The sequence below is a fragment of the Sitophilus oryzae genome, unplaced genomic scaffold (genome assembly GCF_002938485.1).
Source record: "Sitophilus oryzae breed Bouriz unplaced genomic scaffold, Soryzae_2.0 scaffold_857_pilon_pilon, whole genome shotgun sequence".
NCBI lineage: Eukaryota > Metazoa > Arthropoda > Insecta > Coleoptera > Curculionidae > Sitophilus > Sitophilus oryzae.
Genome location: NW_022147480.1, coordinates 884229 through 910858, shown reverse-complemented (window position 1 = coordinate 910858; position 26630 = coordinate 884229). Strand labels below are relative to the sequence as shown.

Genomic DNA, 26630 nt, shown 5'->3' with positions numbered 1-26630 from the left:
CCGCAACAGCACACCGTCGCGTCGGTCGGTCGCATTTCTCTCACTCCAACTTAATAAGATCCCTGCGATTTACTTCCACACATGTAAATGCCGACCCAGAAGTAACAGTTGCCAGCACGGTATGTATTGGAAGCTTTAAACGCAAATATCTAGAAAACCGTTGACCGTTTCGGACTAAATGAAAAGCACCTTTTTACATAAAGTCCGAGCGTTAATTCCCATTTGTTGAAATGACTGTATCTATAAGGATAAAAGAAGTAGGTATCACCAGCAGTACTCGCTACCCTAATTGAAAGTATCCTTTTAGGGTTCTTTTGGAATTTTACACAATCGCCATTCGATTTGGCATTAAAAAAAATAGAGTACCAACTTTCAGGAAAAACAGTTTTCCAATGTTGTTAAAAATAAACAAAATATAATATTTTTATTTAACTTTCATTTATTGACACCCTGTATATTATGGTAATTTTCATTACATGTTTCTAAGGACTACTGGTCAAAGACAGAGTAGTTTATCAACATCGGACACTCCATTGTAGGTCACTTTACCGACCTTTGTCCATTTTCAACATCAGTAAATTTTAATTAGGTTACCGTATTGTAGGCACCTTGTTCTCTCACAGAGACGCTACATGAATTTGAATTTGTTTAGTTCTTGTTGCAAATAAAATAAAAATTTTTGTTTGTTCTGTTAAACTGACATAAAATATTGAGATTTTTTAAAATTTTTGTGTGTCAATGCAGACTAAAAAATATATAAAAAAAACTTAACAAAAAGGGGAATCTTATCCAAGAGAATTATGTCTAAATTTAATTTTTGAATTTTAAGAAAATACATTTTATTATTTTGTGTTATTTTTTTGTCACGTAATTCACTTCTAATGCTATATTTTAGTTGACACTACACTGAGGAAGGCTGTAATGTTGGCCGAAACGTTTGTTTTTCCTTTAAAAACCAAATACAGATATGAAAAACCAAATGAAAACTTAATCATAGTTTTCCCGAACCTAAATCCCAAGAAAATAAAAAGAATCAGAATATTTAGAAACAAGGTTCAAGAATATTAAATTTTCCAAGACTGTATTTTAATATTAAAATAATCAAAAAATCAACTCAACCTCCCTAAATACTCAAAATTCTTTTATACCTAAAGCATTCGAATTTGTAACTAGACTTTATTATAAACGGGGTGCGTCTAAAAAGTGGCTCACCCCTGTGACAACAACTTTTGATTTTTAAATGGCATCTTCGGTATCTTTTTATTTTATTCGATAGTGGTACCAAATTATTCGTAAAAAATGCTTTTCTCCAAATATGCTAATGAGCCACCTTCATTCCATTTGAAAAAATTCAGGTATGATTAAAAATACGATTTGGGCATCTTTTAACCGACCAGCACAAGACACGAAAAACATTAGACGATCAAATCCATTTTTCCAAGGCTCCTTGGTTAAAAATTAGTGTTTTAAACACAGCCATGGCACTCTAGATTGAAATTTAAAATACGATTTTTTAAGCGAGAATATCAGAAGTTAACGTATGATATGTCATTCTATTTAAAGTGTCATTTTCTATCAAATAAAGTAAGAAAATACCGAGGTTGCCATTTAAAAATCAAAAGTTGTAGTCATTTCCAGTGAAACAGAAAGTGACCGAAAACAATTGAATACGTCAGTATTAATTTATGTCATATACTAAAACAACAAATTTATCTAAAAAAATAAAAAAATGATGTTAGTGAGCCACTTTTGAGACGCACCCGGTATATATTAACTGTTACAATTTTTACATTTTTGGAACTAGAGGATTTATAGGAAGAGGGTTTAACTAAAACAGGGAAATATAGTTTAAAAGCAAGTAGGCTTTCTTTATTTTATAAAATCAATTTTGTTACTACAGTGCGTATATTCGACTAAACGCAACCAACATAAAAAATGAGAAACTCGGAACTTTTCAGTTTGAGAGATACATTTTGATTACAAAACATTCTTTATCTTATTTCAGACACACGCAGGCACCACGTGTTATTACGTTTCTGTTTTCTTTTGAATAATAAACATTCTGGATACGTAGGTATATCCAGGCACCACATAGCAGCTTATTATGAAAATTGTATAACACAATCTAACCAGAAAACAACACTTTTTATAGTTTAGCTCTTATTCCAACATCTCGTTTACGTCAAATGGTAAGAACGAAAAATAACTACTTATATTCGAAAAACAAGCATGCAGCGAACGAGCAAATCCCTTGAACAAAGAGCTTAAATTGTATACTCGTTATTTTTCTGGCACCTGGTGCTTTAAATCCACGCAGATTGTTCCAGTTTTTTACCATTTATTAACTTTCGGATAACGAGTTATAAAATGACAGAACTTCGAAGCTTAACATCAAACTGCGTATATGTAACAGGGTTGCGTACGTTTTAAATTTATCAAAATTTGTGACATTTTTTTAAAAGTTTTGAAAAAAAGGTTCAATATTTTCTTATACCTAGTTATTACCAGGCAATGGGAAGTAACTGTTGTGGTAGTGTATCTAACTTCGGTTGGTGATTTTACAGATAAAAATAAAACAAAAAGTTCCTATGAAGATATAAAATGCTTCCCGAAGAAGTTACAGCACTCGAAAGCGTAGATAAAATTAATATATGTGTTTTGTTACATTTTAAGAACATAGGATACAACATTTTAATGAACAGTGCTTCCCATAAAATCAATAAAATGAAAAATATACGAAATAATATACATGTACTGATTTCTTTCGAAAATCGACAACTATGAAACTATGATCCCTTCCCCGACACGAACGGTACATTGTGAGACAGGAAATTGTAGAGAGAAACAAGCTCTATAACATAGGATACAACATTTTAATGAACAGTTCTTTCCATAAAATCAATAAAATGAAATATATACGAAATAATATACATGTACTGATTTCTTTCGAAATTGTAGAGAGAAACAAGGAGGACTACTGGTCGTACGTTTTTTTCTTTATAGGTACAGTATGTCATTTGTTGAAATAACTGTATCTATAAAAAAAATTACGACAAATATTATCAGAGTAATATTTGTCGTAATCACCTTTAGCTTTTGCATTAAAATATGTCTAAAAGTATCAAATTTTAAGGAAAACGATTTACCAAGGTTTTTAAAAATAAACAAACTGTATTATTTTTATTTATTCTTTCGAGTGCTGTAACTTTTTCAGAAACCATTTTAGGGCATATGTTCATAGAAACTTTTTGTTTTTATTTTTATCTGTAGTACCTACCAAAGTTAGATACACTATTTTTTGACACCCTGTATATGAAATATTTATTTTATCGTTTACCTCTAAATGTATTACATTAGTTAAGTAGTAAATTAAATGTACGTAGTAATAAAATAATGTAACAAATAAGAAAAAAACGTAAAAAAAGCTTTTGGGTAGAAAAATGGTTTTTCGTTCTATGTAAGTGACTTAATTCTTATTCACACATCGGAAAACTTTGTTTCAGTGGAAATTTGACGAGAAAAGTCTCGCGAAAAAGAAAGCGTGTGGTTTCCACTGCGGAAAAATGTGGGAAAAAGTAAACTTCCACGGCCGACGTAAAATAAAATTGCCCTATATGGAGTTTTTACGCTTACCGAGGCACAATTTGATCAGTAGAGAAAATATGTGAACCAAAATTTGCAGCTGAAGGAATATTTTCTTAAAAAATTTCGAAACATATTTTCAAATTCTTCCGCCTACTCTACTTTCTCTGTTTGTTCTAAATTTGTCATACAGGGTATATTTGAAAAAGTATAAATAAAAATAAAAAGTAGATGCTCTGACTTAAATAAGATACGTTTGTATGTAATTTTTTTTATTCCTATTTGTCATTTTTGTTTCCCTATTAGCAACTACAAATTTATCCATAATTTTTAAGTAATTTCGAATTCGGTATTTCAAGATAAATGTAGTTTTTATAGAGAGATAAAAGCAAACATAATAATTTTTGTAGAATTTCTAGGGTGTAATCGACTAGTTAAATATTAAATTGGCTTTCTCTTGAAAGCGAAGGTAAAGTTGAAAGGTTTTGAGTACATTAAAAATACATTTTGCCGGAATTGTATGAATAAATAAGAGATAAATGGAACGGTTTTGCATAGAGTACTTCTTTATTTATTTTACAAAGTTTTCGAAAATATATAAAATATTTTTTTTATTTCTTTCCTTTTAAACATAATTTATTTTTTTAATTTTGTATTTAACATTTTGTTTTTTTAGAATCTTTAAAGTTTAAAACTTTAAGAGGAAGCCTTTCGAGAAAGCGACTGCACTGTACTTCCTGCACACTTAAATCGGTGAGCGACATAATTTTGATCTCTTGATCATTTTCAATTAAAGCAACTCTAACGGATACAACTCTTGGACTTAAATCCATCTCTGCTAGAGTAACTGCCAGTGTAACAGTAACATTACATAAATCATAAACACTATTTCATAGGTCTGTTGGTTGGGACCATAAGGAAAGGCACGGTTTTAATGTAGAAATTACGAAAAAATGTTACTCTTTTCTTCAAAAGTGAATATCTAAAAAAAGCTATTGAAATGAACAAAAAAATAAACCATCGAGAAAAGATGCACCCAGATCATAAAATGATTTTCAAATTCCTTGCTTTTTTAACATATTTCACAGGATGTTTCCAAACTTTAACCGAAATAACAACATTTTTTGTCCCCTCGTATCGACAGATGGCAACTTTTATTTTTAATTTAGAAAGAGATACTAAAAAGTCAAATAATTCAGCTATAAATTGCTTAAAAGATCATTAAAATTGGTCCACTAGAACACAATACATAAAACTTTAAAATACAACAATATAATATAACATAGATAAATACCGTGCAAAAATTGTAAACAATCCATCCATTTACTTTTAGAGCGTAGCAATTTTCAGCAATCGTGTAATTTTTTTATTGATAAAGATTTTCACATACTGTCTACAAAGAAAATACAGCAGAAATATTAACTAAGTTCTTGAAAAAACTACAATCTATTATTTCTAATAGATTTCAAGTTATCGATTTTTAATTCATAGTTCTAATAGCGCGACCACTATCGAACACCCACTCAATTCCACTTATTTTTACCAAAAATGCAAGTGTTTCTAGCTTGCACCTAAAAAAATTCAAGCTATAGGGAAAATTACAACGACTCGTTAATACATAAACAAATTAAGTATCACGAGACGTAATTAAATCGTGAAGCTGAACGCATGACGTACACCTTTCCCTAGAACTTTAAGTACTAACAGAGGTATTGATTGGGTCGACCGGTCAACTGCGACAAATCTGCTATTTCCCCTTCCACGTCTCTTAGCGATGTGCACAGTTTTTCGGTTTATTTCATACGTTTGGCAACGTATTTACTGTCCTCTCTTTGTTCAGTCATTATAAACGCATTGTAGTCTTCTTACATACGGAAATCTCGACCCAAGACTGACCTTTGCCAGCCCTTAGTATTAATATCATTAAATTAAAAAAATAGTATTACATTTACTACGGTATAAATCACTACAGTAAAATCAAAAAGACATATTTTCTTGTTCCTGTTAAAGACGTTAGCATAAAACACATACTGGATAGATTTGAGTAGAAATACCAAGCATAGATTTTTAATTATCCCGAAATCCTGCATTATCGCGAATATTCCAAATATTCCACCAAACTAAACGGTGCACTCACGATGTTCGCTGCTTAAAACCTCGGCATTCAGCGTGCAGACGCTCCAAGTTCCGCGGTTCCACGTCACAGAAAGGCCGAACAGATGAGCGAAATGGCTGAGAGGCTTGGACGAGATAGAGCACGCTCTATGTGGACGTAAGAGCCATTCTGCGGTATATTTCAGCTCGCCGAGGGACTGGAATCTCTTTTTAATAAGTGTAGATATCGAACCAATTTGATTTAAGCCTCGGTGCTTTAGTTTTTTAAGCTGGGGATGTTAGTTTTGTATCAAAATTTGTATAATAGAGCTGAAAATAGGTTTAATACTTAGGTGTTTAAAGTTGTGAAATATATTTTACGTCAATGTATAATGAGTCGATGAAAAGAAGTCTTTCGATCAGAAGACATCATATAAACACTAAAATAATAAAATTACATTCACTACATTTATATAGTAAATAAAGGCAATCCATATAGCTCGGAATTGTGAAAAGATATAATTGGTACAGTAAAATTTAATTATTTTGTTTTTTTTTCTTACTTAATAATAAAAGAATAGTATATTGTTTTATTAGGAGTGAAAACGACACTCAAATATTACAATATTTGTTATTTAAAAAACGGTTAGTCTTTCGGGAAGACGCTTGAACACGCATAATTCATTTTGTTTTTTTACATACTTTGAAATTATACAGGGTGTTCTAAAAAGTTGGGTAATTGATTAACCACGATTCTGCTTAAATTGCTTGACGTAAAAAGCTTATTTTTGGCAAACGGATTTTTCGAAAGTCAAATTCCAACGAGATGAAACTACCCCTCAAATATTACCAAGTTATATAATAATATCGCCATATTGTTTTTTCTCATGCTGACATAAATGTGACAAAATTTTATCCAGTTTGTATATTAATGGACATTCTTGCTTTGCTTTATTTTATCAGTTAATGATCGGTATAGGTATCTTAATTTTAAACTAAAAAATTATAAATAACAAGCAATATTTTTTTAAGTATTTGAAACAAAAGTGAGAAAAAAATGTTTCGTATGGGTATTTCGATTAAAGTATTGAGTATTCTATACAGAAATAAATGGATTTTAAAAATGGTTTTATAAAATTACATTTAAAAGCTCTCCTTTCAGTTAAAAATACGAGATTTTTGTTGTAATCCAACAAAACAAAATCAGTTTATCACCCCATAGAGAATTATGGCGAAAGTTTTTGTACGTCAGCTGTAATCTGGGAAAATCCCGTTTTATTATTTATTACAGATTTTCAAATAACAACACAACTTTTCTCATAAGTTGGAAAAAAATGTTTCAAAACTGACACGGTTATTCAATTTGTCACAAACTCAAAAATAAATTGAAAATAATCTGTAATATTTTATTTTTTGTTATATCTTTTTTATCATTTAATAAAAATTTTCATTTGAAAAAGCTTAATAAAGAAGTCAAGTTGGCTAGGAAATGACAATTGTTGACATTTAACATATAATTTTAGATGAAAAATTATAACATAAAAATTAAGTATGGATACGCTAACGGTATTTTTTATTATTTTTTATAATTCTGAGCTTCACGATTGACATTTCTTTGCAGTATAAAATTGTAGATTATAAAATGTATGGAATGGTATGTATGTCCGCCTTTCTTATGTTATAACTTGTCATTTATAATTGTTTCCATCATTGTCACATTGGCATATTTATCATTGACAATGTGCAGTGTTGTTAGGTCTAGAATGACAAAGTTACAAAATGTATCGTCATTTTAATATCTCTGTTTTTATTAACATGAGACAACATCTATAATTAGACATTAGGTATATTAAATAAAACTTTGAATAAGAAGACTAAGGAAGGAGCATATCAAAAATCTAGGTACACCGCGATGGGCCTCAAATATGGCCGACTTAAATTCCGGTTTATCAATGTCGTTCTAATTTTATTTAAAAAATGTAAAACTATGATGTAGGGTAGACGTGGGGTAGACTCAATAATTTGTTGTTTTATTTTACGGTGTGAATAAATGTTGGTAATTATTAAAATTGTTATAAAAATATATAATTCTAATAAAAATAGATAAGTTATAATAAGTATTTATTAACACAAACATCCGATACGCTACTGAAGCAGGTAAGTCAAATTAACGTATCTAAATTCTTTGACATCTAATCTTTGACAAGTAATAAATAAAAGCTAAAATGCAAGAAAAATATATAATTTAGTTAATTTAAGTGAATTTCATAAATGATCGGTTTACTACACGTATGTATATCATATAGTCACTTACTAGCGAAAAGTTGTTCCATTATTTCGCTCAATTTTTGCCGAGATCTACCGCATGCTACACAACCAACTATTTTATAGTCTTTTTCGATAAATCGCGATAGTGTCACTGTAAATTTAAGTTCTGCCACAATTTCCATCTAGATTTACTACCTTTATACAACTATCAGTAGTAGAATAAATAATAAATAACATAAAATAAGCTCCGTAAAGACTGACAAATCCACAAAATTTCAAATCAAATTCAAATGTGTCAAATGAATCGTCAAACAGAACTGTCAAGAATCCCCACCCTAGAGTGCTTTTATGGTGCTTTTTCCGCCCACCATGCATGAATACATGGATAGCATTATGCTCCTTACCTAGTCTTCTTATTCAAAGAAATAAAACGATAAACATAAGTATTAATATGTGTTAAAAGAAAAAAAAATGTACTTAGTTAAAACATAAAATTTTAATAGACTATTCCATAGAATAAATTAACGACAATAGCTTGATTTTACCCAACCTTTCGCTTTTTCTTATATGAGTTCTACGCTTGGTTTTGTTCTATTGTGGAAACTTTACGAAGAGTTAAAACAATTAGGCGCTTAGTTTGCTGGATAACCGAGCCCGACACCTTAAATATTTAAGTAAATGGGCTACGTGCCCTAAAGACTTTAATAGGTCTTAATTTTCGACACGACTTTGTGTTTTGGAGTTGTGCATGAGTTAAACTTCTTGCGGTAATTAGTCAGGTAACGTTAGGCCTCACGATGTTGGCGTTATGCTTAAGTAGAATTTTTTTTATGTACAGAAGTAAGTCACTCAAAGTGAAATCATCCCCTAAACGAAGAAAAACTATTTTATATTTTAGAAAGTTTTACGTAGAATTTTGAACATCCTGTATGATTTAAGATTACAATATTTATAGCAAAGTAAATACAGACCATCCAAAGTAAATATCTAATATAATTGTTATTTCAAAACTGTGCTTTAGGCAAACTATTCTTTCTAATGTTTAGCAAACATTGTATAAAATTTTTTAAAAATATTATTGTATTTGCTAGAATTTGTAACAAGAACTTTAGAGACGGTGTGCCCTTCTTTGAAGTAGGAAATTAACTAATTAAATCTCGTCGGCGCCCGGGATATTTCTCTAATCTTCAGATATATACCGAAGCAATTTCGCTAGTCAATTTAGGGCTAATTAGTTTTCTAGGGTTCTATAAGTGTCTAAATAATTCAACCTGCGAAAGACCCGACCTAATAAAATTAGCTTGTTTTTATCGGCCTTTTATATAGGGACTCGTAAAAGATTTCTTCCTTTTTCGCTGTCAGATATTTTCGAAACAGGAGAGGAAAGACAGGAATAAGGGATGAAAGGGTAGTGTGTTTGACGAAATTGTTGTATTTAATTAAAGATAACATGATAAAAAGGTTTTTATAATATTTGAAATATGTCTTTCATGAAAAAAGTATGACAGTAAAATTTGTTTAGAATATTATTTTTGATAAAAAATGTCTATACCTCTGTGGCGGTATTATTATATATTATTATTAATTATTATAAAAATAGAAAACAAATTTCTTGCAGTAGAGGTATATAATAAAATTATATAAGGATTCTTGCCACTTAACTGCTAATATAGAAATTTAATTCTAGGCTGTGTTTGTCATAATGCGGATCAACCTGCTCTCACTACCGGTTTCGGAGCCCTACTCCATCATCAGGTGAGCTTGGGAGATCCACAAAATGACAACCACAGCGCAGAGATAGTTAATTCCGACTTGTCGGAAAGTATCGGTTAGATATTAAGTCCCGAACGGGAGATAGCGGCCTGCGTGCAATGGTAGTACTTTCGTACCACAAGTCGGAATTAACTATCTCTGCGCTGTGGTTGTCATTTTGTGGATCTCCCAAGCTCACCTGATGATGGAGTAGGGCTCCGAAACCGGTAGTGAGAGCAGGTTAATCCGCATTATGTCAAACACAGCGTAGAATTAAATTTCTATATTAGCAGTTAAGTGGCAAGAATCCTTATATAATTTTATTATATACCTCTACTGCAAAAAATTTGTTTTCTATTTTTATAATTTGGCTTGCATAAAAAAAAAGAAAAAAAAGCCTTTTACCATCTTTTACTATCGATAGTTGCGCCTCGGTGGTACGAAAGTACTACCATTGCACGCAGGCCGCTATCTCCCGTTCGGGACTTAATATCTAACCGATACTTTCCGACAAGTCGGAATTAACTATCTCTGCGCTGTGGTTGTCATTTTGTGGATCTCCCAAGCTCACCTGATGATGGAGTAGGGCTCCGAAACCGGTAGTGAGAGCAGGTTGATCCGCATTATGACAAACACAGCGTAGAATTAAATTTCTATATTAGCAGTTAAGTGGCAAGAATCCTTATATAATTTTATTATTAATTATTATATGTTTAACAAAACGTTAACGGCTTTTGTAGACTATCTGTTTTAAAAAAGTAAAGTGTTCTCGAATAGTTGAATTTCAATTTTAAATAGTTTTTTTCTTTGTTCTTTGTGTTTTTGCTTCCGACGACGCGAAGAGATATACTTTCCGAAACGTTAAGCATTATTTTGTCCGTTATGATTCAATTCGCTTGTCTCGTGGCAGGCTTGCCTCAGAAAATGGATAGAAAATGTCTCGCTTCTCGTCTTGTTCTTGTCTCGCTCTTGCTTCGCTCTCGTCTCCCTCTCGTCTCGCTCTCGTCTTGTCAAATCTGGACGCACCTTAACCCATTCATACGTCTAAGATGGCATGTCCTGGTATCCATATCAATGACGCACTGTCTATTTCTCCTAGTAAATTAAGAAGTTTCTTACAACGAAGTATCATCATGGGGAAGTATCATCTCTTCCTACAAACTCCTCCATCCTTTGATCCTCCAAAGTTTTGCAGACATAGCGAGCCAAAGACAATTAAAGTTTGCCGAAAGGAAGTAAATATAGTTTTTGGCATTCCAGTAGTGGGGGTTATATCTGCAATCTAAAACGACTGAGGGATTTAACTAATTTTCATGGAAATTGCAGCGGTTATTTTCGTTCCGTTTCGGGGTTTTGTGGAGAAAAGGGAGATAAGAAAGGGTGAGAAAATAATGGTTTAGTTCGGCTCGAAGAATGGAACTTTCTACTCGATTTAGTATGTTAAAGTGCGCCGGAGTCGAAATTTGAATTTATCATCTTCCGAATTTTAATCTATTTTTTTGTTTTCTTGGTTTTAGATTCACTAGGGATAGTAGACAGTTACCCAAGTAGCATTTTTAGACACAAAATCGAAACAAAATCTCTGCTGCGAAAAACATTGCAAAGCAGTTTTGTCACGTTTTTTATACATATGTTTCGTAACATAAATCGCTTTTTGTCCCAAACCAAACAATAAAGATCTTAGTGTCACAAATTTTTCGAAACTTTTAAGAAATAGATGTGGCTCACATTTACAGATTTCGTACCCGTTTTGTGCCTGAAAAGTTTCCATAATTTATTTGATATTCTGTCATATATGAGAACATAACCTTACTTTATTGTTTCGATTTTGTTCTGCAGTTATTGCATTTTAGCATTCTTCAGTTTTTATAATATTATAATTAAGAAAGCAGAAGAAAGGATATATTATATTATGGTGAGTACAAATACAGATATTTTTCTTATGCGATTTTATAATGTAGATGATTTGTGTCCGACTCCATATCAATTTTATAAAATAATGAACTAAAATTCCGTCATGTTGGCTTGTTATGGCGTTTTTTACTAAAAATATATGTTTTTATCGGCTTTTGAGCTTTTAAAGTCATAAGAACGCGTTCTACTTACATTAATTTATATTTTTTTATTTTCAGAACCATGCATTTTGGTCAAGAACTAGCATTTATTAATATGAAAAAATCACAAAGTTTTAACAGCCGTACACCTGCTTGTGTGCGAATTTTCTGTTTGAAGCTTGCCAAGCTAGTTTTTTCTAAAGCTACTTCCTTTTTTTCAGTTTCCGTTTTAGTGGCAAAATATTTATTATTTTTAAATAAATATTAATATTATCATTTACTTAATTTGGGGATATTCTCTAATATATACTAACTAATAGAGTAACACCACTTGAACAGAAAGAGTATAAGAAAATAAGAAAAACAATAATGTATTATCATAATGCGTATGTATATGATTTACATTGTTTTATAAAAATGTTTTAGGATGAAATTATGAGATAAATAAGAAGACAAATTATTTCTTTTGATGTCTAAATACCCACAGTTTTTTGAAGATATCAAAAATAATTTATCCAAAAAAGTTCTATGGGAATTTCGCCGCCGTAAGAAAATCTACAAAATAAAACAGCTATTTTTTGTAAACACACACATTTAATTTTGTTAACGCAGCAGTGTTTACACAAAATAACTATTTTATTTTGTAGATTTTCTTGCAGTGGCAAAATACCCACATAATTTTTTTTGGAGAGATGAATCCGCCACATAGGTATAGACATTTTTTATATATTTTTTAATGGGAATACCCTATTGTTTATTTTATTATTAGATTCTACGTACAATTCGGTATAACTTAATAAAAATAAATATAAAAAATCCTGGGTATCATAATTTTACAAAATTTCTATAGTTTGAAATTTGAATTCATTAGATTTGCTTCATATCAAGTTTACAAAAATGTCTTAACAAGAAAAATATTCATGCATCCCCTATTCAACATAATATTGTTCGCCCAAAGAAACCTACGACTTTTTCACAAAAAGTTCAATTTAGAGAAAATTGTCTCCTTCGATATTTCTATGGCAATTTATACGAGACTTGCGTAAACATTTTTAGATGTCTCGACGTGGATATCAGACGTCTGCTTATAGAAAAGAAAATTCGATAACAATTTTCTCCGTTCTGAAAGGATATTTCCTTTGAAAGCATTTTTTATTATAAACAAAACGAATTTTATATGTGAATATATTAAGTAGGTATATTTATGTTATATTAACATATTAAGTTATTTGCTAGTCGCCTGATACAGATAATGTAGTCAATTGCATGAGAAAAAATGTTTCAAAAATAAAGTTAAAAAAAAATAGTTATGAAAATACTAAAATAAAATAGTAAAATTTATATTTACAGTACTAAAATCGGTTGACAACTTAAGAAATGTACGGGACACTCTGTACATTCCGCTGTATATTTTTCATTTTATTGATTTTATGAAAAACACTGTTCGTTAAAATGTTGTATCTTATGTTATAGGGCTTGTTTCTCTCTACAATTTTCTGTCTCACAATGTACCGTTTGTGTCGGGGAAGGGATCATAGTTTCATAGTTGTCGATTTTTGAAAGAAATCAGTACATGTATATTATTTCGTATATTTCTCAATTTATTGATTCTATGGAAAGCACTGTTCATTAAAATGTTGTATCCTATGTTATAGGGCTTGTTTCTCTCTATAATTACCTGTCTCACAATGTACCGTTTTTCAGCTAAAATTATATATACTATCGTATTTAATCTTTTTCCAAATAATCCATCGATTCAAGAAATTAAGCAAGCATTATCACAGCTTAAAACTGGCAAAGCGGCAGGTCCTGATAATATACCCGCTGAACTATTTAAGATACACCCAGAAAACATTGCACAGCTACTAGAGACAATAATAAAAAGCAGTTGGGAAACAGAACATATCCCGTCAACGTGGAAAGAAGGACTTATTGTAAAACTCCCCAAGAAGGGCGACTTATCCCAGTGTAAGAACTGGCGAGGCATTACCTTACTTAACACCATTAACAAGATAATTGCTAAAGTCATCCAAAAAAGAATATCAGATGCCCTTGAACCGACTTTGAGAAAAGAACAAGCAGGCTTTAGGCCTCAAAGATCATGTATCGACCAAATTAATACTCTCAGAATAATAATAGAGCAATCTCAAGAGTTCAGATCGCAATTATACATGGTGTTCGTGGATTTTCAAAGAGCATTCGATACTATAAAACACATAGCCATCTGGAAAGCTTTGAGAGAAAAAGGAATACCCGAAAAAATAATCCGCATGATTAAAATGCTTTATCATGATGCTACAAGCTGTGTATTACATAAAGGTCAAGTGGGGGAGAAAATTTCTATTGCAGTAGGTGTAAAACAGGGGTGTATACTTTCGCCGCTACTCTTTAACATCGTTCTGGATGTAGCACTAAATAGAGCATTTAAAGAACCACTAGGGATACAATGGGGACAGTTAAGCAGGCTAGAAGACCTGGATTACGCAGACGATCTATGCATCTTTTCCCATTCACATTCGGATATGTCTCAAAAACTTCTTAGACTCCAAGAAGAAGCTAATAATGTCGGTCTTCAAATCAACGTGGCGAAAACCAAAGAAATGAGGTCAAATACTCCCAACAACCAAGATCTATACCTCTCCAACCGAGCCATCGAAAGAGTTGATGAATTTCAGTACCTGTGAAGTATGGTTCACAGCGATGGGGGCACAGAGAAAGATATAGAGGAAAGGATTTTGAAGGTACAAAGAGCTTTTGGCATGCCTACACCTGTGTGGAACTCCTCTATATATAGCAAAAAAACTAAAGTCCAGCTCTTCAATAGCAATGTCAAATCTATTTTGCTTTATGGATGCGAAACATGGAAGGTTACGGATTACCTACAGGTGTTTGTTAACAAGTGTCTTCGAAGAATATTGAGAATTTTCTGGCCCAATCAAATTAACAACGAAGAACTGTGGAGAAGAATATCACAAAATCGAATACACATCGAAATTAAGAAAAGAAAGTGAGGCTGGATTGGGCACATTTTGCGCAGACACCACAGAGATATCGCTAGACAGGCACTTGAATGGAATCCATAGGGAAGACGTGCCAGGGGAAGACCAAGGAATACCTGGAGAAGAACAGTAACCTCTGAAGCCCAAGAGGTCGGGAAAACATGGGGAGAGATCAAACAGACAGCTCAGAATAGGATCAGATGGAAACATCTTTTAGAAGCCCTATGTCCCACGAAGGGATGACGGGAACATATATATATATATTTAATCTTTTTGACAAAACGCGCTTTGTTTGTTGAATTAAACGCTCTTTTAAACGAGCCCTCGTTTGTTGGATTCTGATCATCCAGTCCGGAGTTATTAACAATTAAATAAAGATATATCTAACCTTTCCCCACCATTTTATTTTAGCAGATAAGGGAAAATGGTTTCAACAAAAAAAATCCAAAATTTACTGAAGATTATGAAGCTATTATTTATAGTACCCATTATCTAGGCAAAATTCTGTAAAAATCTATTTTCTTATTTTCCATAGCAGTTGCGCCACCTAGCGGCCGTTTTACAAACTTGAAAATAATTTCCAGCAATTTCTCATAGCCCCTTTAGTTATAAATATTTTTTTTCCGTCAGCCCTATGGCTAATACTTTACGAGATACAGCCGAGAGCTATTCTTAGTGGGACACCCGGTACAGTAAAATTTGTGTATTTATATTATTTGTCTTTTATACCTAAAAATAAACCCTAAAAATTTAAATTTGTAGAATATTTGTATAAGAAGGTTTACTTGAAACACGTTTTATTTTTAACGTCTAGAAAATCTACACACTACTATGAATACACATACACACACGTAGGTAAACTGAAGATAGAAACCATTTTCCAGAAGAGTTTACTGGCACCACAAAGGAAACCGCAGAGAACGCCAAAGTTTGTGCAATTCTCGCTCTTGTCGATTTCTTTCTCAGTTTAGTCGAACTGGTTACATCTAGTGGAAGCTTGGGTAAAATGGAACTTTTGGAATAGTGGAGACAACAAATCGAGTAAAGAAGTTTTAGAAAAATTCCAGTTTATTTTAGTCTTCTTGTATTTTGAAGTGAAACTTCTTTAGGCGCGTTGGGAGTAAAAATTCAAAGCCGTGACACACAAGCTAGCGTCAGAAAAAATGATAACGGCAGTGTTGCCCAGTTACCGTATTCGGGTAAAATCTACCTCTTACCTTTCCTACCTATATACCACTATCCTATAGTTGTGTGCTAGGAAGTAAATTTTGATCTATAGGTTTGTAGCTTCTGAATATCGGTCTAGGTAAAGCATCTAGCTCAGTTGCCAGCTTAAAATTAGAATTATTAGAGTTAGTAACTCGCATTTTCATTGGAGAGCACTGTCATATTTCTTTCAAACCAATAATGAACGAGAATCTATATCTATACTAATATATAAAATCCATAAGTGACTGACATACTGATTAATCACGATCCTGCTCAAACCACTCAACGTAAGAAGCTCAATTTTGGCATACAGGTTGGTTCTAGGGTGTAGAGGTTCGATAAGAAGGGATTTTTCGAAATTCCAGTTCCAAGAGGGTGAAACCACCCCTCAAATATTACAATATTTTTTATTTAAAAAACAGTCAAGTTTCCGAAAAAACGCTTAAACACGTATATTTTATTTTGTTTTTTTAACATATCTTAAGATTTTTTAAAAATGTCTACAGGGTGTTTCGAAGAAATTTGGTCATTGATTAATCACGATCCTGCTTAAAGCGTTTGACGTAAAAAGCTGATTTGTGGAAAACGGATTGACTTTAGGGTGTAGAGGTTCGATAAGAAGGGATTTTTCGAAACTCGAATTCTATGGGGGTGAAACCACCCCTCAAATATTACAATATTTTTTATTTAAAAACTGGTGAGTTTTTCGGAAAAACTCTTAAACACGTATATTTTATTTTGTTGTTTTCCATATTTTAAGATTTTTTAAAAATTTATACAGGGCGTTTCATAAAATATGACCATTGAATAATCACGATTCTGCTTAAACTGCTTGACGTTTAAAGCTGATTTTTGGCAAACGGATTGACTGTGGGATGTAGAGGTTCGATAAGGAGGGGTTTCACGAATCTCAAATTCCAAAAGGGTGAAAACGCCCCTCAAATATTACAATATTTGTTATTTAAAAAACCGTTAGTCTTTCGGGAAAACGCTTAGACAAGCATAATTTATTTCGTTTTTTAACATATTTTGAAATTTTTTAAAAAATCATACATAACCACGATTCTGCTTGACGTAAAAAGCTTATTTTTGGCAAACGGATTTTTCGAAAGTCAAATTCCAACGAGATGAAACTACCCCTCAAATATTACCAAGTTATATAATAATATCGCCATATTGTTTTTTCTCATGCTGATATAAATGTGAGAAAATTTTATCCAGTTTGTATGTTAATGGAAATTCTTGCTTTGCTTTATTATCACCATTACAAATGATTAATTCGATGCGAACGAAGTCGCTGGTACACGCTAGTTTTTATTATAATTATAGTGTGAGACTAAATTATAAACTTTTTGCTAAAAATATGTAACCTTAAAGAATTTTAGTTTATTTTTCTTTTTCTGTCTGTGGACTCGCCGGAACAACAAATCAAACACAAAACCTATAGTTTGACGTTCCGTAAACTTTCTAAGTCGTTTGTCCTGTATCCTATAAAAGGGTCTCCAATACAAGCTGCACTCTCCAAGGGGCGAAAGTTTTTTTTTGTGTGTTTGCCCACAGAAAACTTTGTTCATCGATCTTTTTATCCAATCAAGGTTGCTTATTTATCTTGTTATATAATAATATGGACTTGGGAATTATATAAAAACCTTCTTTTGTATATGTCAGAAAAAGTACTGACAAATCTAAGAAGTTTATAACTATAGAAGAGTCCATTTCACTACTCCGAAAAAGTAGCAAAATAAGCGTTTGTTATTAATTTAACGTTTTATGTAAAACTGGCTAGGTATTTTTACACAAATGAAGAAGGAAATTAAAGATAAAGAATTATATTATATCCCTATTTTAGCACATTTTTAGTTTTTTTTTTAGATTTTTAAGATTTTGATGGTCAAACATCAAAAAAATATTCCTTGTGTTTGAACTAAATTTTCTCGAAAATAAAGACATAATTTAAAATTCAGTTACAATACGGAAGTAGATTGAAGTTTTGTGATTACAGTGATATATAATTTATATGGTTTTGTAACAAATTGCTCGCTATTTTATGGCAAATGCTGAAGCTCTGCAAACCTTAATCAAGCCTTAATCAAAGCACGTGTGTTTGGAATTATGGATGTAGCTTAACACGACAGGATCGGGCTAAGCCTTAGGCAGATTTCTGAAATATAATATATAGTTTCTGCTAGTGATGAAACGGATAGTTGTTTGGCCGGATACCGAATACCGGATATTTGGTGAGCTGAGAGGCCGAATGGCCGAATATCCGGCAGCCAGATATCCGGCCATCGCGATTGTTTCAGTGAAATTGCTGATGAAAATAATAGACAATGTCGCGATCAAGAGAAAAACCCAATTGCAAGCGTGATCGACTAAGTTTTTGTTATTTTCAGTTTTAAATAAAAGCAATTTAAACTGTAAGTACATTATTTTTTGTTATTTATGTTACTTTTTGAATATCCGGTATCCGGCCGGATAGTTGGGACTTTGGGACTTGATGGAAAAGATATAAGGCTCATCAGTAATTTGTATTGGAACCAAAAAGCTGAAATTCATATACATAGCGTGGGAGTAACAGAAGATTTTGAAATAAAAAAGGGGGTAAGGCAAGGGTGTATCTATCTCCAATGTTGTTCAATTTATATGTGGAAAGAGCATTCACTGAGTCAATCTCCGATAGACCCATTGGTTTGAAAATAAATGGCATTCCAATTAATAATATCCGATATGCGGATGACACAGTGATATTGGCAGACAATGCAAATGATCTCCAAATCCTTCTAAATAAGGTTAACAGTGAAAGTCAAAGACTGGGTTTAAACATAAATACTACAAAAATTAAATTTATGGCTGTTAGCAGAAACAATATTCCGAACACCAGAATTTACTTAAATGGAGAGGTCATCAAGCAGGTCACACAATTTAAATATTTGGGATGCATGGTTAACGAAACGTGGGATCCGGATCAGGAGATCAAATACAGGATCGAACAAGCAAGATCTACTTTTCTGAGACTGCGAAGATTTCTCACAGATAGGAATTTGAACTTCGGCCTTAGATACAGAATGGTGAAGTGCTATGTCTGGTCCGTTTTGTTATATGGTGTGGAAGAATGAAGGTAGGTTTGACACTGAAGTGTGGACACTGAAGGTAGCAACAATAAACCGAATTGAAGCATGGTACAAAGAATACAAGGTATGATATTGCGCAGGTTGTTCGCTACGTCACAGGTGATAACAGGCGCTATTGGTCAGCACGCTCCGCGCGCCAGTTCAAATCGTCAAGGTATTGTTATAAACCTGTTTTTTTTGTTTATATACCGTCATTGAATTATCGCTAAGCAAGTTACTGTGGAGCAGTGCGTAAGGAGTTGGGCTAGGAAGCGAGAGACCGGAGTTCGAATCTCGGCGAGACATAACTTTTTTTTTTTAATACTGTTGTATTCTATAGTTTATTTTTGTAGTATAAAAGAAAGAACTATTTATTCTGTTATTTTTTAATCTGCGGTATTAATATAAATTGATTGTTGGTACAATACCTCATTTAATATAAAATAATATTCTACTTTTTGAAATGTATCTGGCCCTAATTGTACCTAAAAGTAATATATTTTTACAGTGATATACCATATTGTAAACTATTTAATATTTCAGTCACTTAAAAAGTTAATTTGCATTGAATAATTGCCTACGATCAAAGGAAATTTGAGCTATATAATCCTTGATGGGCATATTCTGGGTATGCAAATACTTCCTCTAAATTTTGGGTTTCGTTCAACCGATTTATTCTCAAAACCTGAAACATCTACATATAAAAAGAAGCACCAGATCACTAATTATAATAAACTTCACCCTTGGAATTACTTCTATCACAATTACAATACATTCATCTGCATTGGCATTTTCTATTTTTAGATGGGAAACAATATAATTCCCAACATTTTTTAAATGATGTAACAATTCCTCTTGTGGTTACTTTTCCATAGATATCCTCATCTCTGTCCTCATGTGAATTCAGAGGCAATGAACATAAAAATTATTTACCATAAACATCGCAAACTAAAAACCTAATAAACAATTTTATACCGAATATAGAAGTAAATTTAGTATTCTTACCTATTATGGTCCAAATCCATGTTAATAGATAATTATTATTTTTAAATATATTTTTGAAACTGCTGGTTTTAGTAATTATTAAATTAAACGAACTAAAAAGTCTTAAAAATAACCAATTTTTAACCATAACCCCAAAAAATGCAGATATCCTGTCAACTTTCTTTATTTTTTATTTATTCATTATTTTCCTAGTGACGTCACAGGTGGTATGCGCGAACTGAACGAAATTGGAGCCGCTATCGATCATACCTTGTATTCTTTGTACCATGGAATTGAAGCCTTCGAAATGTGGACCTTACGACGGTGCCCTGGGTCGACCGTGTGAGGAATGAAGACATTCTCAGAAGAGCTGGTCTGGAACAACGTGAACTCTTCGAAATCATCAAGAAGAGGAAAATAGCCTATTTGGGACACATACTAAGTGGAGAACGCTATCACTTTCAGCGTCTGATTCTCCAGGGTAAAATAGAGGGGGGCAAACGGGGGATAGGCCGAAGGAAGCTATCCTGGCTGAGAAATATTCGTCATTGGACAGGCATACAGGACTTCCAAGCACTCCAAGTCGCGGCAGTTAACAGAACCATCTGATGAGGAAGAAAAAGATGAACACCTACGCAGGAATCTGCACGGCACCTTAAGAAGAAGGCCGGATAGTGAGTTACTATTCGGTATCCGGCCGGATAATAAATTTAGGCCGGATAGGCCGGATACCGGATGGTTGCCGGATATCCGTTTCATCTCTAAGTTCCTTCGGTTACCCGACCGCTGAGAGCACCGAACAGTACAGTGTAATAGACTCTGAAGAAATAAAGAAATACGTTGTTTTTTTTTAATTTTAAAACTAAATCGCCTGATGCAAAAAGAGGGAAGATTTTTCAATTAAAAGTCACGCAAAATCAATCAACTGTCAATTTCGAATCGAAGCTAAATCCAATCTGGTTCGATTGCTTGCTCTTTAAACTGCATACAGTCTATTATGCAAATTAGACAAACTCTACAACTCTATCGCCGCTCGTTGTTGTTTAGTTATCGAATTCCGCGTATATTTCATCGCGATTCGTCGCCAAATACATTTCCGCATCGGCGCTTTCCAAATTTTCCTTCCCAATACAAATTCGCCACTGTAAAAAAATCTACCAAATAAAATAGTTATTTTTTGTAAACACTGGTGCGTTAACCCAACAGAGACTAATTGCCAGCAGTGGTTTACTAATAAACAATATTGCCTAATGGACACAAAAATGCTTAACGTTTCGGGAAAAAAGAACACAAAGCAAAAAAGAACATAAAGAACAAAGAATAAAACTATTGAAACTGATAACAATTACTTAATAAGGTAAAACCAAAAAGCCCCAAACTTTCTGTATGATTATTTTTAATTTTTACGTATGCTATGTTTATTTATGTTATGTTCTTTAAAATCAAAGAAACGATTACATTACTAACATCTACAGATGCATGAGCAATACATTTATTTTTATTAGATTGTATTAAAAAAGCCTCTTTTATTTTTCTTTTAGAGGCGATCGCTTCTTTCATTATAATTTTGGCGTTATTAAAATTTATTCTGTGCCCTGTGTCCCATGAATGCTGACAAATCTTAGATTTGTGAAAATATCCCTTTCTTGAATAATCTTTATGTTCTTTAATTCGAACATTTAAGGGTCTAGATGTTCACCAATGTAAAATTTATCACATTCACGTGGTATTTTGTATATTTTTTTTGTTGTCCAGTTGTTGGTTTAGTATGGGTTAAAATGGATCTAAGTGTATTTAATGTGTTGAAGGATGTTCGTATGTTATATTGTTTTCCTATCCTACTTACTTTTTCCGAAACGCCTCGCATGTATGGAATTGTAAGTTTTTTTATTGTGTATTGTTATCATTGTATTTATTGCGGCTGTGATTTGGAGTTAGTATTTCGTTTAATGTTTTGTCAATAAAAGATCGTGGATAGTCGTTTTTTATTAAGGTATTTTTTATGTGGTCCTGGATTTTTATTACAGATATGAATCGTCTTAAATATCCCAATGATGCGGCTTAAATTTGGACACCCTGTACAATTTTTTATAGTCGAAACACATTCTTTTCCTCAAACCAGGAGCTGTATGTTGTTTTAATTAATATAGGAGTTCAAAACTCCGCTGAACTGTACCCTAAGCATAAGTTTGACTATAAATCAATGTCAACCTTGCCGGCAGAGACTTGCATGTTATCGCGAGTTGTATGTAAGAATGCATACAATGCTGATTCCTTTGCTATACCCCAACTCTTCCGCGATAAAGGCATAAATCATGAATTAAAAAAAATTCTAAGAGAAAGTTTAGAAAAAGAATTATAAGGTGCTTTAGCAAATGTCATGAAAAGCATATTAAAGATAGTAGGCAGCACAAAAAGAAACAAAAAACGCTAGTTAGAAGCTAAAAAAACAAAAGTAATAAGAGAAAATGGCTAAATCTAACTATTTCTAAAACAGTTTGATTATTTATTTCGTAAAAAAATGTGTATATCTATTTGGCGAATTCATCTCTCCAAAAAATCCATATTTATTTCATACTGAATTAATAAAAGCTTATATCGTCTTGGTTATAAAAAGTTATAACTCCCTTGGAACATTATTAACGGGAATTAAGACTCCATTTCACTACTCCAAAAAAGTAGCAAAATAAACGTTCGGCATTTAACATTTTATGTAAAACTGGCTAGGTATTTTTACACAAATGAAGAAGGAAATTAAAGATAAAGGATTATACTATGTCGATATTGTAACACATTTTTAGATAACTTCTTTATTTTCAAAATTTTGATGGTCAAACATCAACAAAATATGCCTCGTAAAATGTAGAATGTTTAGGAGGGGAGTTAATCACCGCGACCTTATAGATCTATTGTGTGTTCCCCTTTCTTGAGTTATAACGAATTATAACTCATCATACAGTCTCAGGGCTTTAACAAAAGCCAGTATCTGAGACGGCTCCACAGAGGCCAGCTCCCCATCCTCGACATCAGACGTACCAAAGTTCATGGCACGAAAGGTCGTCGTCTCGGCGCATTCAGTGATAAGGTGTTCTGGTGTTTCCCCATTTTCCCCACAGAATCTGCATTCGCGGTTGTTTCTCAGCTTCAGCCTACTGAGGTGTTCGTTGAGGAGACAGTGTCTTTTCCCAAGATTGTTTTTACTTAAATCAAGGAAAATCTTTGATTTTTCTCGGTCGTAAGTTCTGAGGAACTTTTTCGAGTGTCTTAGACCGTTGGAGGACACCCATTCCAAGTTACGGATGGAGTCTTCCAGATTTTTCAGTTCCGCTTTCAGTTGGTTCCCGTTTGGAAAATAGAACGGTTCTGGTCCAGTTAGAGGAGTGTTCGCTCCTTTCCTAGCTAGATCATTAGCTTTTTCATTGCCTTCTATCTCTTAGTAAGCAGGCAGCCAGAGTAGGTGGACTTTATTTTCTTTGCCTAATTTGTTGAGCTTCTCTAGGCATTTTTTGACCAACTTCGAATTGATGGTTACTGAGTTGATCGCGTTAAGTGCTGCTTGACTACCGGATAGGATGGCAATTTCCTGTTTTCGATAGTTCTTATCTAAGATAAATTGTACGCATCTTTCGATAGCGTAAATTTCTGCCTGAAGGATACTGGGGTAGGTGCCCATTGGTTCGGAGTATTTAGTTTTCGGCCCAAATACTCCTATCCCTGTCCCTGCTTTGGTTTTGGAAGCATCAGTATACCATGTGATGGTATGGTCTTTTATATGCTGAGTAAGCGTTTCTTTTTCTTCCCAATCCTTTTTATTACTCAATACTACAGTGAGGTGTTTCTCAAAGTTGTAAATTCTTGGTATGTCATCCACTGGAAGTTGGATAATATGCCTCATGTTTGGACTAAATTTTCTCGAAAATAAAGAATTAATTTAAAATTCCGTTACAATGCCGACAAAGATTAAAGTTTTGTGATTACAGTGGTGTATAATTATATGGTTTTGTAACAAATTGCTACCTTTTAAAGGTAACAACCATAAAATACAATAGAGATTTTGAGTAATAATATAAAATGAAAGTGGACACTCATCTAACTACTCTAATAATTTATTTAGATCATTAATGTCAGATATAATATTTTTACAAGAAAATAGTTTCATCGACATCCCCTGCTACACTATTTTTCTGTCCCAGCTACTGAAGGTATTTTTTATAATTCTTTTTTTTTCATTCACGCCTTCGCTAATTAAGACCTTTATAGACCTAATATAATTGATACATAAATAACTGTAACTCAGGTAGTTAAAAGGTCGGTATTAATCATTGATTTTTGATCACCTTTTATTTCTGTTTGATTATTTATTTTATTTTAGTGTGCAGTAATTTCTTCGATTCGTATTTCACAGCAATAATTTTTATAAGAAAATCGATTTAAATCTTTCAGTTTTGTTTTTTGCTGCTTTCTTTACCAAAATTCCTCCCAGCTGGATCACGTTACTATCTCAGAATATCTCAAATTCCTAGAGAATCTCTCCGGAGACATTCCTCTTCCAAATTCTAGCAGCGACTCCAGTTAACTGCACGTTTTAAATTTCGTATTGCATTTGGTAAAGTGTCAAGAGAAAGAGAATTTCCCACTTTGGATTCCGATATCGTGTGTTTTAATATTGTAGACGTTTCTGGGAAAAAGGCTGGTTATTTTGCCACTCAAACATAAATTTATTTTTACTTTTTGTAGACTGGCAAAGTGAAGAGACTGAATCAAATATATTTTTATTCTTATTTTGTTCTGTTATTATTATTTATTACGAAATATATTTTGGTTTTCAGAGTTGATATGGCTCAAGCTCACAGAAACGGCAGTTACTACCAGTGTTGTTCAGGCTTCTGTATCGACTTATTACAGAAATTCTCCGAAGAACTGGGCTTTACCTACGAGTTGGTCAGAGTTGAGGATGGTAAATGGGGCACCAATCAAAACGGGAAATGGAACGGACTGATTGCTGACTTGGTTAACAGGAAAACGGATATGGTGCTCACTTCGCTCACTATCAATGCGGAAAGAGAAGCTGTGGTAAGTTGAGAATTTATATTGTTTGTTTCTTACTGAATTAATATAAGCTTATAATATTTTCTCTTGGTTACGCTAACCATAAGTAGAGTCATAACTCTCTTGGGACATTATGAACGGGAATTTTAAGATGCCATATTTCCCTTAACTTTTTATAGTTAACAATTATGAGGTTTTGAGTGATAGTATTAAATGAAAATGGACACTCATCTAAGTACTCTAATAATGTATTTACATCATTAATGTCACATATTATATTAAACTAGCGTGTACCAGCGACTTCATTCGCGTCTAATTAATCATCTGTAATGGCAATGGTAAAGCAAAGCAAGAATTTCCCTTAACATACAAACTGGATAAAATTTTCTCACATTTATGTCAGCATGAGAAAAAACAATATGGCGATATTATTATATAACTTGGTAATATTTGAGGGGTAGTTTCATCTCGTTGGAATTTGACTTTCGAAAAATCCGTTTGCCAAAAATAAGCTTTTTACGTCAAGCAGTTTAACCAGAATCGTGGTTAAGAAATTAACCAACTCTTTGGAACACCCTGTATGATTTTTTAAAAAACTTCAAAATATGTAAAAAAACCAAATAAATTATGCTTGTCCAAGTGTTTTCCCGAAAGACTAACCGTTTTTTTAATAACAAATATTGTAATATTTGATGGGCGTTTTTACCCTTTTGGAATTTGAGATTCGAGAAACCCCTCCTTATCGAACTTCTACACCCCACAGTCAATCGTTTGCTAAAAATCAGCTTTAGACGTCAAGCAGTTTAAGCAGAATCGTGATTACTCAATGGTCAGATTTTATGAAACACCCTGTATAAATTTATAAAAAATCTTAAAATATGTAAAACAACAAAATAAAATATACGTGTTTAAGAGTTTTTCCGAAAAACTCACCGGTTTTTAAATAAAAAAATATTTTAATATTTGAGGGATAGTTTCACCCCCTTAGAATTCGGGTTTCCAAAAATCCCTTCTTATCGAACCTCTACACCCTAAAGTTAATCTGTTTTCCAAAAATCAGCTTTTTACGTCAAGCGCTTTAAGCAGGATCGTGATTAATCAATGACCATATTTTTCGAAACACGATACGCAGTAGTAAACCGCAATAGTTTAGCGGCAGCCAGACGGCCCGTACTTTGGTCAGGAGAGCATAGCAAAAGATATATTAAAGAACCAGTATTCTTAAAATTCTCGTTTTCCCGACGTTGCTAGCTCTTGTACTATTAAATTTTTTTAAGGTTAGATTAAACTTGTCAAAATGTGTCAAAACGTCCGTTATCGTTCGATCTTTCTCCGTTGACGGGCTGGAGAAAAATATTTACGGATGAAAAGTGGCGCGAAAATGCTATGACCAATCAACCTGGGGCAATTATCGTCCCTCGGGCTATAGACCCACCCTTATAATTCCCTTGGTACATAAATAACTCTTTTTTCCAGTAACAGAAAAATAACTAATTTAGAAATTTCTTCGGAGGAACTTCTTTTTGCTG

At 32.8% G+C, this 26630-nt stretch overlaps 1 protein-coding gene across 1 annotated transcript in view; it reads left to right on the top strand.

Annotated features, from left to right (window-relative positions):
- Nucleotides 1-26630, top strand: part of LOC115889906 (glutamate receptor ionotropic, NMDA 2B) — a 285735-nt gene that overhangs the window by 140032 nt on the left and 119073 nt on the right. The window contains exon 8 of the mRNA XM_030909998.1: nucleotides 24882-25125. Coding sequence (XP_030765858.1) covers nucleotides 24882-25125 — 244 coding nt within the window. The remainder of the gene's footprint in view (nucleotides 1-24881; nucleotides 25126-26630) is intronic.